We start from the raw sequence: 16,867 nt of genomic DNA on the forward strand, positions 1-16,867 counted from the left end.
AGTGATTTAGGAAGGCAGACCAAGCCCCACACTTTCATTTGTGTTGTTTTATGTTGCTGGGATCCAGCTCAGGGCCCAGGTTGCTGTACTCTCATGGCGTGTACTTCCCTTTAGTTAAGGACCCTGCGTGAAGTCTGTGACCGAGACCTTATTTCTAGTCACTGGTTAGGGACGAATGTTTCAGGCCGCGGAAAGGTTGAGGATGTGGGTGGTGCTCATGCACTGTACACTTCCAAAGTTCTGGTCTCATTTTTATATTAAAAATCAAATGTTTTATTTTAATTGACTGGTGTGTGTGTGTGTGTGTGTGTGTGTGTGTGTGTGTGTGTGTGTGTGTGTTTTGTTGTTTATGGAACGCTAGCGCTTAAAATCATGGGCCGCCTGCGTGCTAAGCACACGTTGCCTCCGCTGGGCTGCTCCCTCTTCTCAAATGGATTATTAGATGGTATTTGCCCAAGGAGAAGGCTGGGAGCTGTTGACTCGGCAGTGGGATTTGCTAAATCAGAAGCAGCGGGCAGTCCCTGTCCTGTTAGGCATTTGCATTTTGATTTGGTTAAATGTGGTCCAGCATTCTTTGCCACACTTGCTAATGTAATATGGCCAGGCAGGATCACCATGGCTCACTTTGCCTAGGATGCCCATGAATTTCTGCTGTAAAAACAAAAAAAGGGGGGGGGTAGGGTGGGAAGAAACCTGGAACTCTCAGCTATCGAACTGTATTCCAGTTTGCTCTCTTGCCTTCGTTCTTGTGTTCAGACAGTGACTGGCACCCTCTCGTTCTGTTTCCTTAAGGTGCTGTATCACACTGAGGTGGCCTACGACCCAGAAGGAGTCTTGGGGACTATCAACTCCATTGTGATGGCATTTTTAGGAGTTCAGGTATCTGTTTCCTCAGGATAACCCTTCTGACAGCTGGTGACAGCCGCTAACAATGTAACCAGGGGGCCATCCCACTGTAACCAGGGGCCATCCCACTCTAACGAGGAAGTGGAAGGAAGTCTCTGCTGCCCTACAGGTCTGGTAAATTCTATTTAGGATCGAGATTATGCAAACTAGTGTGGGACAGCTCGGCAATTCAAATGACTAGCTGGAGCCTTACGTTCTGGAAACTAAATTCTTACTAGTGGTGGGTTTATTTTAGCCCAGCAGTTTGTAGATAATGAGTTCTGTTAATGGCTACACCCCGCCCCCTTTGTTTTTTTGTTTTTGTTTTTGTTTTTTGTTTTTTGTTTTTTGTTTTTGTTTTTTTTTGTTTTTGTTTTTTTTTTTTTTGAGACAGTGATTCTCTGTGTATCCTTGGCTTTCCTAAGACTTGTTTTGTAGACCAGGCTGGCTTCGATCTCCTCAGAGATCTGCCTGCCTCTGCCTCCTGAGTGCTGGGATTAAAGCTATTGGGGTCCAAGAATCGCTTCACAAACCACACAGACACCAATCTCAGTCAGTCAAAGTTTCTTAAGCATCTGCCCCAGAACTGGTCGACCAGGGCCATGGTCCAGATTCAGGAACCGAACCATGGCATTGAATTAAGATTCTACAAGGTTTTTAAGCCCTGTATCCACAAACCTCTGTGTCCACCAATCAGGATTTAGGGATAGGGCATTTCCTTTTGAATGTGTCTTTGCTGTACACTTGTCCTGCCCCACTGTGGCAGGGGACTTGCCTTGTTTAATATTCATGTCCTAACTTGTCTGTCAGGATGGTACTTGTCTAAGATATGTATCTTCAGTTACCCATGTATATTTCTCTTTCTGCCAGTTAGGATGTCAGTTCCCAGGGAGGTCTTGGGAACTTAAACTTTACTAGGCTGCCACTCAAATAGTCTGAGTCTGGGACTGGAGACCTGAAGGTCTAAATAAAACTCCACTTGTTTTATATGGTTCATTTCACTCCAAATAGTTTCTTATATCGCTGCGGGTGTCTCTCTTATGTTGGGGCCCATCCCAGGGACAGCTCATACAGGCAAATACCATAAAAGCTTATACAAAGGTTCAGGAAGTGCTGCTAGGTGGGTGGCTTGGGTCCAGGCTTATTTCTGGGTTACTATAGAGAACAGTTCTACTGCCTTCTATGGTGATTGGTTTCCAAGGGCACAGAACATAGCAGAACATGTAGTCAACTTAAGCATGAAGAAGTTTCCTGGTAACAGCAGAAGCAACATAGTAGCAGTGCAAAATGGAAGGTCTCAGAGGGGTAACAGTTACCCAGGCACCGTGACAATGGCCACATTTTTTTTTTTTAATGCTAAAATGATGACTTTGGTTCTATTTTCACCCTTTATTTGGAAAACAGGGCAATATTAAGTTTTAGATTTTCAAATGAATTAACATGGTAATAAAAGTATGGCCTGAATTTAGAGAGTTAAGTGGTTGTCCGGTTTTGGGGTAGGAGGTGTGAGATCATCTCCAAAGAAGAGAACACATTCTCTGTGAGCCACCAAAGGGTTTGGCTTCCACTCACCGAGGGCAGGCAGTGCAGTCCAGGCTAAGCCTCCACGATCTTTGTCACAGCAAATCAGAGTCTCTGACTATTCAAAGTAATCGTAGGTACACGAGAGAAAGCAACTCCAGACTGACTTATTAGTTGATCTGGATGACTATGAAGTGTCCCCTATGAATGACAAACATCTTCAGAGTGACTGTTGGAGCAGGGAACCTTTCACGTGCTCCCAGTTGTTGTACAGTGCATAGAGACTGGTGAGTGTCGGTCCTACCGGGCCACCACATGCTATTCCTTGAAGACCTGCACATTATACAACATTCCCGTCATCGTCCCAGCTGCTACTGTGTTGAGGCCCTCTTCTGCACCCCGTGTTTTCTCAATGATAACGCCAAAAGCACTGTAGAGCAAAGCCGGGGAACCTAGAGGATTAGCCCAAAGAGCCGCTTGCCTCATCTCCATATTCAAAATCTGTTCATTTCTTGGCTTGGAACGGACCATGCTTCGGGTTCGTTCAGTGCTAAACGAGGACTGTTCATTGCCCCTGTCATGTAACATCTTCCAAAGATAAAGAAAGCTAGTTCAAGTCTGCCTCGGGGTTATTAGCTCCAGTTGGTGAAATAAATTCATCCCTCTCCTGAATGAGATAGCGTGGACCCACATTTAAATAAGGAAACAGGGTTCATACCAGTCAGTGGGACGCCAGCCAAATCAGATTCCAGGTAATAGCCTTGGGCTTCCCAGCACCACCTCAGGCCGTGGTCACGTGGCCCAGACAGCAACAGCAGGGAGACCCATGTTCCTACTGCCACCTTCACACGCTGACCTTCTAGGCGCTGGCCAGTGGCCACATTCCTAATCCCTGCACTTGGGAGGCTGAGGCAGGAGGATTCCAAGTTTGAGACCAGACTGGGTTATAGAGCAAGACAAATGAAAACAGACGACTATGAAAGATTCCATGTGGCGTTTTCAGAATGTTTCGCTCGATATTGGTAACGTAAAGAGGTCGCCGTGCCGCTGGCCTGTTTCCTATGTACTTACCTCCCTGTGTAGCCGAGACTGACTGATTCATAAACAGCAGAGATTTGCTCCGCAGGCCCAGGCTCAAAGTGCTGTGAACTTAGGAAAGACACAGACCTCCACCCACAGCCAGCTGTGTACGTGACTTTAGAGCATGTGTGTCTTATGCCCCAAATCAAATCTGGTCACTCTTGGTGTCCCTCATGTTTTGATTGAGAGCAGTCTAGATTTCTCGACCCAAAGTTGTCTTTCCTGGCATTTGAGCATATTGAGGGGAACACACTGGAGAAAAGAACGGCTCCTACAGCAGGCCCGAGAGAATGTTCTGTGATGGAGAGCATCCTGACCATGCAGGCAGCCATTGCGAGGAATCTGTGGAGTACAGGATGTGGGTGGAGTATAACTAAGAACCTTTTTAGGTTTACTTGACAAAATTTAAACAGCCACACATTGTGGCGGTCCTATTAAATGGTACAGATTTCAAATGTGCACAGTTTGGAGATTAAATAATTTTCTGCTAATGGGTTGACACCCTGCCTCTATTTCTGTGATTCTTAGATTCTGTTCTTATCTACACTCACACACTCTCCACACACTCTAGGCAAACCCCAGCCTGCTAGGGCCATTGGGTTAGTGTGGAAAACTTTAGCTGAAGACCCATGGCTGCACTGTGTGGATCTGTGTCTAGTTCTCTCATGTGCAGGCTGAGTGATGTCTGGCTGTGTCTAATTCCAGGGGTGTTACAAAGATGAAATTTCTGCAAAACCCCAAGAACTAGCACATAGGCCATACTTGCACATTTTAAGCTATTATTATAAATTATTGACACTTTATCCTTTGATACTTCCAAAGTTTGACTCTAGTTCAGAGACACTTTGCACTTTGTCCTGTCTGGGGGTTTAAGTTTTCCCTGCACACCGTTCAGTTTTGCTCCTCTGCATCCTGAGTAGTGCCGGCCAAACCGGATACTTTGTAGCCAGGTTAGTCCCACCTAGTCTCTTGTCACCTAGATGGGTGTTACTTTTTGTTTCCATTCTGTTGCTGTGATAAAGACACTCTATCGGAAAGCAATTTAGGGTTGTTTCACTCACAGGTCACAGCACTTCATTGATGGAAGTGAGGGTAGGCGCTCAAGCAGGAACTTAAAGCCAAAGCCAGGCAGGAGCACTGCCTGCTGCCTCACATGCTGGCTCGTTCTCAGGCAGCGCTCCTGTGCATCCAGGCACACTTACCCAGGGATGGCGCTGCTCACGGTGGACCCAGCCCTCCGGCATCAATTAGCAACCAAGATAGTCCCCCCCAGACATGCCGACAGACCAGTGTGATCTAAGCAGTTTGTCAATTGACATTTCCTTTTCCCGGGTGACTTTAGGTTGTGTCTAGAATAAGGGTTAACTTTCCTGGGCTCCCCAAAACCTCTGGGAGAAAGTGAGACCTGCTGAGCCCCCTGCCTGCCCTGTTATTTCACTTCTCAATCTACTGTGGCACTCCTGGCTTTAACGTGTTTCTCTGTGTGCTGTCCCCTTCACCTGGAATGTCCTGCCTGCTCTGATGCTCTCCAATTTGTATCCCCAACACTACCTGTGTCACTGGTCCCACACGTCTCCCCAGTCTCCACTAGGGTACAGGGGTCAATTTGTGTTCCTCCTTAAATGCCAGAGTCTCGAAAGTGTGCGTAGTAAATAACTCCATGTGCTGGATGGTTAAATCGATGGAAATAGAAACAAGAATTCAACATGGTTAACTCTCTTGGTCATATTGTTTTTGTCTCCAGGCAGGAAAAATACTGTTGTATTACAAGGATCAGACGAAAGCCATCCTGATACGATTCGCCGCCTGGTGCTGTATCCTTGTAAGTTTCCTTCCTTACTCATGTTGCTGCCCTTAAGGACGGCTCTTATTTAAGAAGACATGAAGTTTTTTGCTGTCACTGGCTCAGCATGACGGGGAATGGTTCACTTGAATAACAGGGTTCACGGAGTAACATCTTTAAACGTTATTTTTATTTTCTGAGCCTGGAACTCAGGGCCTGGTGTGGGCCAAGCACACACTCTACCGCTAAGCTATACCCCTCGTCCCAAGGAGGAAGACGTCTTTATATCTAACTATTCGGGCTTATTTTCTTAGAAAACTATATTATATAAATAAATAACATAGCGTTTGCTACCACACACTCGAATGAGAATTGCTGGAGAAAATGTGTAAGCGAGCCAGGTGGTGGTGGCGCATACCTTTAATCCCCGCACTTGGGAAGCAGAGGCAAATGGATCTTTGCGTTCTAGGCCAGCCTGGTCTATAGGACAGCCAAGGATACACAGAGAAACCCTGTCTCTAAAAATGAGAAAGGGGGGGAGGGAGAAGGGGGGAGAGGGAGAGAGGGAGAGAGTCTCCAAGCAATAAGAGATGCATGCCCTGTGTCCTATCTCTGAGAAGGACTGGGTGTGGAGACTCGTGTCTGCAGTGAGGAGATAGAAACAAGGGATCCAAGCACCCTTGCCACATAGTGAGCTTGAGGCCCGTCTGGGATACGTGAGACCCTATCTCAAAAACAAAAGAGAAAATAAATTGGAAACAGCCAGCCAAGCGGTAGTTTTAAAGCAGGAGCCTCCTGTTAAGAGCCAGTTTGTGCTCCTGACTGCCTGTCCATATACCCCCTAACCCCCGGCCTTTCAGAATCCTCCCTAGGAGTCACTGTGACTCATCAATTACTGTCTCTGACTCAGGGAACACTGGGAGATAGTATTGGATAATGTATTAGTTACACATCTTCCAATAGGCTTCCAGTTAAAAGAACAAAATAAAAGGTGATTTCTTCTGTCCTCCCTAAGCAATTAAGTAACTTTTTTGTCTTCAGTGCATTGTGTTTTGAGATTGGAATCTGGATCTTTAACGCCCTTCTTTTCCTCACAGGGGCTTATTTCTATTGCTTTGACAAAGATGTCTGCAAACGAAGGCTTTATTCCAATAAACAAGAATCTCTGGTAAGCATGGCAGAGGGTGCCGTGTTCCTGTTGGCACGCGTGTTGAAACGGGGTGTTTCCGGGAGTGTGATGGCTCTCCCTCGCTCATCCTCCCATAGGTCCATCTCATATGTCACCACGCTGAGCTGCTTTGCCTTCTCCATCCTCCTCATCCTCTACCCGGTGGTGGATGTGAAGGGCCTGTGGACAGGAACCCCATTCTTTTATCCAGGTGAGTTAGCGGTCGCCAGAGTAGGTAGATGCGGGCAGACTGGCTTCAGAGCCACTGGGCTTCCTCAGAGCTGTCCTCTGTCCTGGAGGCACATTTCCAGAAAGCAAGCTCAGGAAGAAACCAGCAGTGGCTGGGCTCCCCTGCTCACTGGCCTGTCCCAAGGCACTCGGCCCCATTTTTACACATCTAGTTCCTAGAGTCAGTAAATACTCTGCTTATATCCGGGTAGTACAAAATGGTGAGTTGCTGGATATGACCCAGGACATTGTTTTTAATAAAAATAGGATTGTGCTTTGTGTGGTGTGTGTGTGTGTGTGTGTGTGTGTGTGTGTGTGTGTGTGCGCGCGCTTGTGTGTGTGTGTCCTTGCACATTTATATGTGTGTGCATGTTTGTGTGTATGTATGAGTGTGCATGTGTGCATGTATATGTGTGAGTATGCATATGTATGTGTGCATGTATGTGTATGTGTGTGCATGTATGTGTATGTGTGTGCATGTGTATGAGTATATATGTGTGTGTATGAATTGTGTGCACATGAATGTATATACATGTATGTGTCTGTATGAGTGTGTGTGCATGTGTATATGTGTGTATGAATGTGTGTGCATGTATGTGTGTGTGCGCACACGTGTGTGCTTGCATGTGCGTATATGTGTGCATGTTTGTGTGTATGTATGAGTGTGTGCATGCATATGTGTGAGTATGCATGTGTATGTATGTGTGCATGTATGTGTGTATGTGTATGAATGTGTGTGCATGTGTATGAGTATATATGTGTGTGTATGAATTGTGTGCACATGAATGTATATACATGTATGTCTGTATGAGTGTGTGTGCATGTGTGTATGTGTGTATGAATGTGTGCGTGTGCATGTGAATGAATGTGCATGTATGTATATGTGTGAGTGTGTGTATGTGTGTGTGTGTGTGTGTGTGTGATGTGTGCACATGTGCACATGCGGAGTACAACTTACAGGAGTCAGTTCTTTCCACCAACAGGGTTCCTAGGGTAGAACTGAGGTCATCAGGCTTGGTGGCAATGCCTTTACCTGCGGAGCCAGCAGATGCCCCTGCTTCCTAAGAATCTAGAAATACACTCCACAGTTAGACAGCTAAGCCACACATTGTTTATTTGGGGCAGTAGGCAATAACGCAAGTGCATGCCTCACGTTATTTATTGGATTCATTTGGAGCACATTCTGATCTCTCCAAGGGATGAATTCTATCCTGGTGTACGTCGGTCACGAGGTGTTTGAGGACTACTTCCCCTTCCAGTGGAAGCTGGAGGATGAGCAGTCACATAAAGAGCATCTCATCCAGAACATAGTCGCCACCGCTCTCTGGGTGCTCATTGCCTACATTCTCTATAAAAAGAAGGTTTTCTGGAAAATCTGACAGCACCCGCTGAAATTCATTGCTGGAGGAAGCTAGAGGGTCAGGGAGGAGAGCGGCAGCCTCCCTCCCGAAGGGGACATGCTTCCGGATGCTGTGCCCAAGCCGGTGGGCTTAGATATCAGGAAGGTGCCTGTATATTTTTGACTCACATATTTACATATTTGACTTGTTGCTCTCCGGTTTCTCCATTTTGTATGAAATTGATATATTTGGAACATGTGTGGAGATCTTGTTTAACTTCTCAGAGGGGATTTACTCTGGAAATTTTGCCTCTGTGAAAGAGGCCGAGGTTGGTGGACCATGCTTGACTCAGTGGTAGAACCTTCTCCAAGTCTGGAGAGCACCTTGGGTTTGGTCCTGGCATCACAACAAGCAAACAGGAAGGACCAGTTCTTACTTCCTGAAAACTGCCTTTCCATGTGTATACGCTTGCCGACAATGACTGCCGCCATGGTTTCGTGGTGACAGACTATAAAGCTTTTTGAATGGACTGTGTCGTAGTGTCTGATTTTTTTCCCTTATAGCATGCACTTTATCGTTCCTAGAAAGCCAAAGTGTTTGGGCCCACAAAATGCATTATCAAAGGCTACTTGCTTTGCTCTTGACTTGGAAAAAAGCTGGAACATTGAGTTGTTATTGCAAACCACTCTACGGCTCTACCAGTCCATCTACCTTATTGTCTGTCTGTCCTGGCATGTCTCTGGATGATACCTAGACATCTCTAGGTACCCAGAGATGTAGCCCTGGGAAGAACAACACATGCTCTCCAGGTCCTCTGGAGCTGTCTCCTGGGTAAGGTTTGGGGCAACCCGCTGGCCTGTCAGAGCCTTGGTTCCCTCATTTATGGAAGGAAGGAAACAGGGATGCTCCCTTGGCTCGCCCAGGGTTTAGAAGTGTAAGGTGGGACCTACGAGCAGCTTCTGTGAAATCTTAGAAAACCCTGGGAAAGGAAGAATAGCAAACCTTTCCGTTTCCATCAGAGTAAATCCTATCAATGGCTGTCCACAGTTCCTTAGGGAGGAAAGCGATACCTGTACTATGGACATCCTCCTGGGGACTTCCACAAGAATTGCGTTTTTAAGGAGAATCATATTGGGGTTGTACTTTAGGTCGCTCTTCTGTGGTGACCTGGGGACATTTGAATTATGGTCCACGCATGAATGGCTTTTTAGTCAGTTTCCAGCTCTGCCCTGGACTCTTGGCTGGGCTTCCTGTTGTCTTCTGTCCTATGCCTGCAGCATCTCTGCTCCTCACTTCTCTACAGATGGAAACTCCTTCATGTTCTCCTAGCTCTGAATGGCTCATTCTGTGTCAGGGCACAGAACCAACTGCTGCTGCCTTTTCGCTCCTTACGTGTGTGTGCACGTGCATGTGCGTGTGTGTGTGTGTGTGTGTGTGTGTGTGTGTGTGTGTGTATACACACTTCTTTCTGTCACCAGATTAAGCTTTGTAAAGCAGGAGTTGGATCAAGCCATCTTGTCCAATTCAGTTGTGCCTGGGTCTTCTCTGCCTGACACAGCCATCTTCCTTTGATCCCAGCACCTTCTGCTGGTTTCCTGTCTCCACCAAGCAGCCTTTTGGCTGATGGCATCACCTGTAATCCCATTCTCATCCAGAGCTGATATCCTCTCGGGGTTCTCACTGATAACTGGCTCATAGCATTAATTGCTTTCGCCTCGGGCGATGGTTATTTTCTGTGCTATTGTGATCTTAACAGCAAGAATTACATATTCTTCTGCATTCTCATGGTACCAAATGCGCTGGCTTGTTCTTCGCAAGTGCTAAATAAACGTTTATTAAGGCAAAACAATGTGGGTTTTGATTTTTTTTAAGACTTTAGTTTTTAATGCTATGTAAATGGCGGGGGGCAGGGGTCCTGCATATGCATGCGGTGCCCACAGAGGCAAGAGGCAGCTTTGGGTTCTCCTGGAGGGAGTTATGGGTAGTTATGTGACACCAATGTGGGTGGGAACCAAATTCCAGTCTATAATCTGAGCCATCTCTCCAACAGGGATCTGTTTTTGAATAGTGTGATATGCCACAGTGAGAGACTCTAGAGAATGTTAATGGAAACAGGCCATTCTGGGGACTCCTGGTGCTGCCCAGGGGGACTTCAGAGTTACTCAGTACTGGGTGCTGTGTCAGGAGTAGGATGCCTCAAAGATGCCCCAACATATAACAAAGACACATGCTCCACTATGTTCATAGCAGCCTTATTTATAATAGCCAGAAGCTGGAAAGAACCCAGATGCCCTTCAACAGAGGAATGGATACAGAAAATGTGGTACATCTACACAATGGAATACTACTCAGCTATCAAAAACAATGACTTTATGAAATTCGTAGGCAAATGGTTGGAACTGGAAAATATCATCCTGAGTGAGGTAACTCAATCACAGAAAAACACACATGGTATGCACTCATTGATAAGTGGCTATTAGCCCAAATGCTTGAATTACCCTAGATGCACAGAACACATGAAACTCAAGACGGATGATCAAAATGTGAATGCTTCATTCCTTCTTTAAAAGGAGAACAAGAATACCCTTGGCAGGGAATAGGGAGGCAAAGTTTAGAAGAGAGGCAGAAGGAATACTCATTCAGAGCCTGCCCCACATGTGGCCCATACATATACAGCCACCAAACTTGATAAGATGGATGAAGCAAAGAAGTGCAGGCTGACAGAAACCGAATGTAGATCTCTCCTGAGAGACAAAGCCAGAATACAACAAATACATAGGCGAATGCCAGCAGCAAACCACTGAACTGAGAACGGGACCCCCATTGAAGGAATCAGAGAAAGGACTGAAAGAGCTTGAAGGGGTTTGAGACCCCATATGAACAACGATGCCAATCAACCAGAGCTTCCAGGGACTAAGCCACTACCCAAAGACTATATACATGGACTGACCCTGGGCTCCAACCTCATAGGTAGCAATGAATAGCCTAGTAAGAGCACCAGTGGAAGGGGAAGCCCTTGGTCCTGCCAAGACTGAACACCCAGAGAACGTGATTGTTGGGAGGGTGGTAATGGGGGGAGGATGGGGAGGGGAAGCCCATATAGAAGGGGAGGGGGAGGGGGTAGGGGGATGTTGGCCTGGAAACTGGGAAGGGGAATAACAATTGAAATGTAAATAAGAAATACTAGAGTTCATAAAGAGTAAAAAAAAAAAAAAAAAAAAAAAGATGCCTTGATCCATAAGAAGCATTGAGTCCTGATACAACAGAACTGTCAGGAAACTCACCCCCAGGCGGTTCTTGGGGAGGCATGCTACCCACCATCTCAGCCAACAGTGATTCCACTGGGATTCCACTGCTACACACAGTACGGTGTAGAGGCAGATTCTCTGTGTCTTATTGTTTTATTAGCCAAAAGACCCTGGTCCTTGAGGGTCATTGGCTAGAACTGCCTTGCAGCTAGGATGAGGGTCTTAAAGCCCAAGCCCTCAGTGACACACCTACTCCGACAAGGCCACACCTACTCCAACAAGGCCACACCTACTCCAACAAGGCCACACCCACTACAAGGCCACACCCACTACAAGGCCACACCCACTCCAACAAGGCCACACCCACTACAAGGCCACACCTACTCCAACAAGGCCACGCCTCCAAAGAGTTCCACTCCCTGGGCCAAGCATATTGACATTCTACTCCCTGGCCCCCATAGGCTTATTCAAACACATGAGTCTATGGGAGCCATATCTAGCCATAGTTTAATAAAAAAGTACACTTAGCGCAACTTCCAAAGTCCCCATAGTCTATAGCAGTATCAACAATGTTAAAAGTTCAAAGTTCAAAGTCTCTACTGAGATCCATCCAGTCACTTAACTGTAAATCCCCAAATCAAGACAGGATACCAGCCGGGCAAACTGTAAACTCCGCATCTCCGTGTCTGATATCAGAGCAGTCTTCAGATCTCCACTCCTTTCTCGTCTTTGTTGACTACAACAAACTTCTTTTCCTCGGCTGGTTCCACTCCTCAGTAGATAGCCCAAGGCTCTGGCATCTCGAAATCTTAGGATCTCCAAGGCAGCTCCAACCTTATAGCTTCTTGTTTCAATGTCTGGGATGCACACATGATCTTCTGGGCTCTTCCGATTGCTCCTCCAGCCCTGCCCTCTGTAGCACTCTAAGCTCAAGTCGACTCAGTCCACTGTCGCTGCTGTTCTTGGTGATCATCCCATGGTACTGGCATCTCCAATATGCTGGGGTCTTCCAAAGCAACTATAGGTATTCATGGGACCACCTCCATAGGAGCTTCTCATAGGAGCCTCTCACAGGCTCTCTTCATGGTGGCAGGCCTCAACTCCTTTGCATGACCCCTTCAGTCCTGGGAGTCAACTACAACTGAGGCTGGACCTTCATCATGGCCTTCCATGGCCTCTCACAGTGCCCAGCCTCAGCTGCTCTTCATGACCCCTTCATGCCTTCAAAACCAGTACCACCTGGGTGACTCTTACACATTACCAAGAGCAGCTGCAGCAGAGGTACAATCTTGGCTATCTCTGGAACACAGCCTTTTCGTGTTCTCAGAAAATACTTCCCAGAAGATATTACCTCAGTGATGCTGGTCTCTTCTTAATCACTGCTTCTTTCTTGGCTCCAGTTGACCAGTATCAATTGTCCCAGTAGTCCCTTCTATTCTTGACTCTAAAGCCAGAGCCACACGGCTGAAGCTGCCATACTCTGCTGCTTTCTGGGACTGGAACATACCCCTCCCCCCTTATGCTATTACCAGTTTTCTCTTTTCTGACTTCCTCTCTGCCTAAGCTTGGCCATCCTGGAACTTGCTCTGTAGGCTGACCTTGAACTCAGAGATCTGCATGTTCTGCCATTAGAACAAGCCACAGGTGATGCCTTTCAGACACAGTCAGCAACAACACACACCGATGCCACCCAAGCAAGGAAGAGGGGGGTACCATGAATACCTCACCGAGGGCGAAAGCAGTCACGTTATGTGTCAAAAATATTACAAGAATGACCTCTAGGCCATGTACTCTGAAACTTCTTGAGTTGACCCCAGAATTCTAGACATTCATTTACTGCAGGAGGAAACCCTGACAGTGACAGACATACTGGCAACATGTAGGGGACAGGAAAACTACTGCTGTCCTAGAGGAAAAAAAGCAGAGGTCACGAGGGAGAGGGGGAGGGAGCGAGAGGGTGAGAGAAGGAGGGAGAAAGGGAGGGAAACAAAAACTATGTCATTAGAACAGAAAAAGTTTCCATCCAGGAGTCATGGGAGGAGCCCCAGAGGTGAGAATTTTTTAAAAAATATTATTTTTGGTGGGGAACACCCTCATAGAAGAATGGGGATGGGGGAAGGGAGGATGGGATAGGGTGTTTGTAGACGGGAAACCGGGAAAGGGGATAACATTTGAAATGTAAATAAATTTTTAAAAATCCAATAAAAATATTATTTTCCTACAATATATTTTGATCGTGTTTATCCTACTACCTCGGCTCTCCTTAGGTCCTCCCCAGTTCCTTAAGCACTCAGATTTATTTTTTCCTTTCTCTCTTTCAACAAAACAGAACACAAAAATGAAAATGAAAACAGACCAAAAAGACAAAAACAAAAACAAAACAAAACCATTTAAGACTAAACAGAAACAGCGGACCAGTGCTCCTGAGCTCACACACGCTGTGGCAGCACAGGTCCAAGCTAGGCGGGGGATCCCAGCACCAAGAAAGGAGAAGCAGACACGGGCTCCCACCCCTAACCAAGCAGCTGTCTGTAACTGATACCTGCCAGCAAAGGGAAAATCCGTTTGCTCCAGCAGAGCCTCACTGGGTGTTTCAAGCACACTGCAGACCCCACGCTCAGGAGTAGCTGGCCAACGCAAAACAGACAGGGTGTTTTATAGTCTCCCCGTGCCTCGGTACTTTGTAACAGTCACAACCCCCAGGAGCAAGGAGTGGTCCTTCTAAATGGAACCCATCCCTAGAGGAACCCAACCCTAGTACCCAGGTCAGCCCAAATTCTGCTCATTCCCCCGCTTCAACGAGATCGCGATATCCCATAGTACTTTAATAAACATCTGTCCTGTCTTAGGTATACCTAGGTCTTACAGACACATTGGTTCCAGTTCCAACTGGCATCTGTCCAAGTGGAGGACTTCTTAATTCAGCCCAAATGAACCCATTCGCGCTTAAGGAAAGGGAGCAGTGAGCTTTAATACCATTCACCGGGTACACCTTTACTCGTCACACCGGATCCACTGGGATAAGGAGGTTGGTTCCTCCCACGGCAGTGTGGGCTGGACGGCTCGCCGGCCACTAAGCGATCGGTAGGAAAAGAGCATGCTTCCGTCTTTATTTTCCTGGATCAATGTCACTGGCATCGAATAAGTTCAAAGGATAGACTCGAGAGTTCAAAAGCTGAGGAGATTTCTTCTCTCCCATGGCACTGGCTGGGCTAAGACTGTGCTCATTGAGGGCACTCTGGGCACCCTGGAAGTTCGACCCCTGGCTCATGGATGTCACATTTGTCGTGGTGTCTTGATCCTGAATTGAAGCATTGCTTTCTGATTTGTCACAGGTGATACTGAAAGGAATAGCACAGAACACAAGATCTGAGGGCAGCAAGTGACACTCGTTGGCCGGCCTGGTGATCACAAACCTGTGAGGTATAAAGCCAAAGACGGATTTTTGAGACTGCAGTTTGGACAGTGTGGCTACAAGCAACACCCCCAAATAAAGTGGGGATTTTTGTTCTGGGTTTTCCTTTCTTCATTGGCACACAACAGTAGGAGAGATCCTGGAGGAGAGGCCAGGGTTTCATCTCACTACCACACACCCACCTTGGCATAGCACTGAAGCTCTCTGAGGGCAGCTGTTCTCGTGATTTTAATGAGAGGGGAAGGAGACTGTATCTGGGAGAGTTCACCTCTCTGGGCTTTTCTGACCCCTTGGTTTATTGGTTTTCGGTATACATATGCTAAACTTTCAACTAGCACGGTTCTGAGCACTGAGGCAAACTGGGATACAAGGTGGGAGACCTTGTACAATGGCTGACCAGTTGCCCCACGGGCACAAGGCCCAACCGTAGAACTGCAAACAGACAAAAGCAAGTTCAGTGCTTGACTGCGGGAAAAGCTCCTTTGACCAGAGAAACCCAAGGATACAGTTCGCTCCCTACAGGTGCTAGTGTTCCAGACATTTCTATATAGCTTTATATCTGTAAGTCACAGAAATTTCACACAGCCTGGCCAAAGACTAGGTACATTAAAACATCCAAATTTTTAATCAAAATTAATCTGCAAGAAAACTTACAGCCTGGGCCTCCGCGAGAAGACTTTTGAAGAAGCAAAATACCTCAACAAGATATCCAGTTCAGAACAAGCCTCAACAGGTGGGAATAGCCAGGATTCAAGACCAAAACATAGGCAGGCTGACCTTGTGTGACTTTTACCTGCTGATTTTCTCTACTGTCCTACCTCCCCGCAGTGGGTAGTCCACAGAATCATTTCCCTCCAGTCTTCTGTGGCCCTAATTAACATTTAACACAACTACACTCCTCTTAAAGGAGGACTACCATCTCTTCCTTGAGGACCTCACAAATATAAGTTGTGTGTTCTTCATAAAAACCATATTCTACAATTTTTCCAGATGTTTGAGGGGCAGGATTTAGAGCTGAGGGAGAGGGTGGCTGGGGAATACATTTTACATATAAGAAGTCATTTACACTTTCTGGTGCTGACCAGAGAGCACTGCTCCTCCCCCGTCCTAAAGATGAGTGTTTTGAAGCCAGTTGACCCCCCTCTATTAAATCAGTGTCGTCTATAGACAGACTTCCATGTTTATTTGAGTCTTCCTCGGGATGACTGCTATTCATCCAAATACACGTCTATACCTGTGTCGCCCAGGCCCACTTCTCTGACACCTGATCAATACCCAAAGATTCTCCACCTCCAAACAGCTTTGCTGGCGCATCCTGAATGCTATCGCTCCCTGACAATGTCCCATGTCAGAGATCTTAAGCTTCAGTGAGTCACTCTCAGCCCACAACCTCCCACCATTCTTTCTCTCCCACTCCCTCACTCTGAGTGCATCCTCTCTAACGTCATCAAGATTTTTCAGTCCTTGTGCTTTGACTTTAGAGTCTGCCATTGCTTCATGTATCCATGACAACCCTGCTTTCATACCCAGCAGTCAATCTGAATCTTTATATCTTCTCAACTCTGCATTCTCCTCCATCTCTCTCTGCACTGCATCCTTCCATCTCTCTCTGCACTGCATCCTCCTCCATCTCTCTCTGTACTGCATCCCTCCTCCATCTCTCTCTGCACTGCATCCTTCCATCTCTCTCTGCACTGCATCCCTCCTCCATCTCTCTGCACTGCATCCTCCTCCATCTCTGTACTGCATCCCTCCTCCATCTCTCTGCACTGCATCCTCCTCCATCTCTCTCTGTACTGCATCCCTCTTCCATCTCTCTGCACTGCGTCCCTCCTCCATCTCTCTCTGCACTGCATCCCTCCTCCATCTCTCTCTGCACTGCATCCTCCTCCATCTCTCTCTGCACTGCATCCTCCTCCATCTCTCTCTGCACTGCATCCCTCCTCCATCTCTCTGCACTGCATCCTCCTCCATCTCTCTCTGTACTGCATCCCTCCTCCATCTCTCTGCACTGCATCCTCCTCCATCTCTCTCTGCACTGCATCCCTCCTCCATCTCTCTGCACTGCATCCTCCTCCATCTCTCTCTGCACTGCATCCCTCCTCCATCTCTCTCTGTACTGCATCCCTCCTCCATCTCTCTGCACTGCGTCCCTCCTCCATCTCTCTCTGCACTGCATCCCTCCTCCATCTCTCTCTG

At 47.0% G+C, this 16,867-nt stretch overlaps 3 protein-coding genes and 1 pseudogene across 3 annotated transcripts in view; 2 read left to right on the forward strand and 2 right to left on the reverse strand.

The window, feature by feature from the left end:
• Hgsnat (heparan-alpha-glucosaminide N-acetyltransferase) overlaps positions 1-9,851 on the forward strand; it is a 32,210-nt gene extending 22,359 nt beyond the window's left edge. The window contains exons 13-17 of one of the 2 annotated variants that reach the window (XM_087588668.1): positions 793-879; positions 5,231-5,308; positions 6,367-6,437; positions 6,536-6,648; positions 7,863-8,534. In XM_087588668.1, the coding sequence (XP_087444794.1) occupies positions 793-879; positions 5,231-5,308; positions 6,367-6,437; positions 6,536-6,648; positions 7,863-8,044 (531 nt within the window). In that variant the 3' untranslated portion in view covers positions 8,045-8,534. 2 annotated transcript variants of the gene reach the window in all.
• Positions 1-16,867, forward strand: part of Erich1 (glutamate-rich 1) — a gene marked incomplete at its 5' end in the record, with an annotated part of 52,793,804 nt that overhangs the window by 43,308,364 nt on the left and 9,468,573 nt on the right.
• On the reverse strand, positions 2,627-3,818 carry Timm23-ps5 (translocase of inner mitochondrial membrane 23, pseudogene 5; annotated as a pseudogene).
• Kcnu1 (potassium calcium-activated channel subfamily U member 1) overlaps positions 14,200-16,867 on the reverse strand; it is an 87,475-nt gene continuing 84,807 nt past the window's right edge. The window contains exon 27 of the mRNA XM_087589531.1: positions 14,200-14,669. Coding sequence (XP_087445657.1) covers positions 14,583-14,669 — 87 coding nt within the window. The 3' untranslated portion in view covers positions 14,200-14,582. The remainder of the gene's footprint in view (positions 14,670-16,867) is intronic.

Source organism: Rattus norvegicus, chromosome 16, assembly GCF_021556685.1.
Source record: "Rattus norvegicus strain SHRSP/BbbUtx chromosome 16, alternate assembly SHRSP_T2T, whole genome shotgun sequence".
Classification (NCBI taxonomy): domain Eukaryota; kingdom Metazoa; phylum Chordata; class Mammalia; order Rodentia; family Muridae; genus Rattus; species Rattus norvegicus.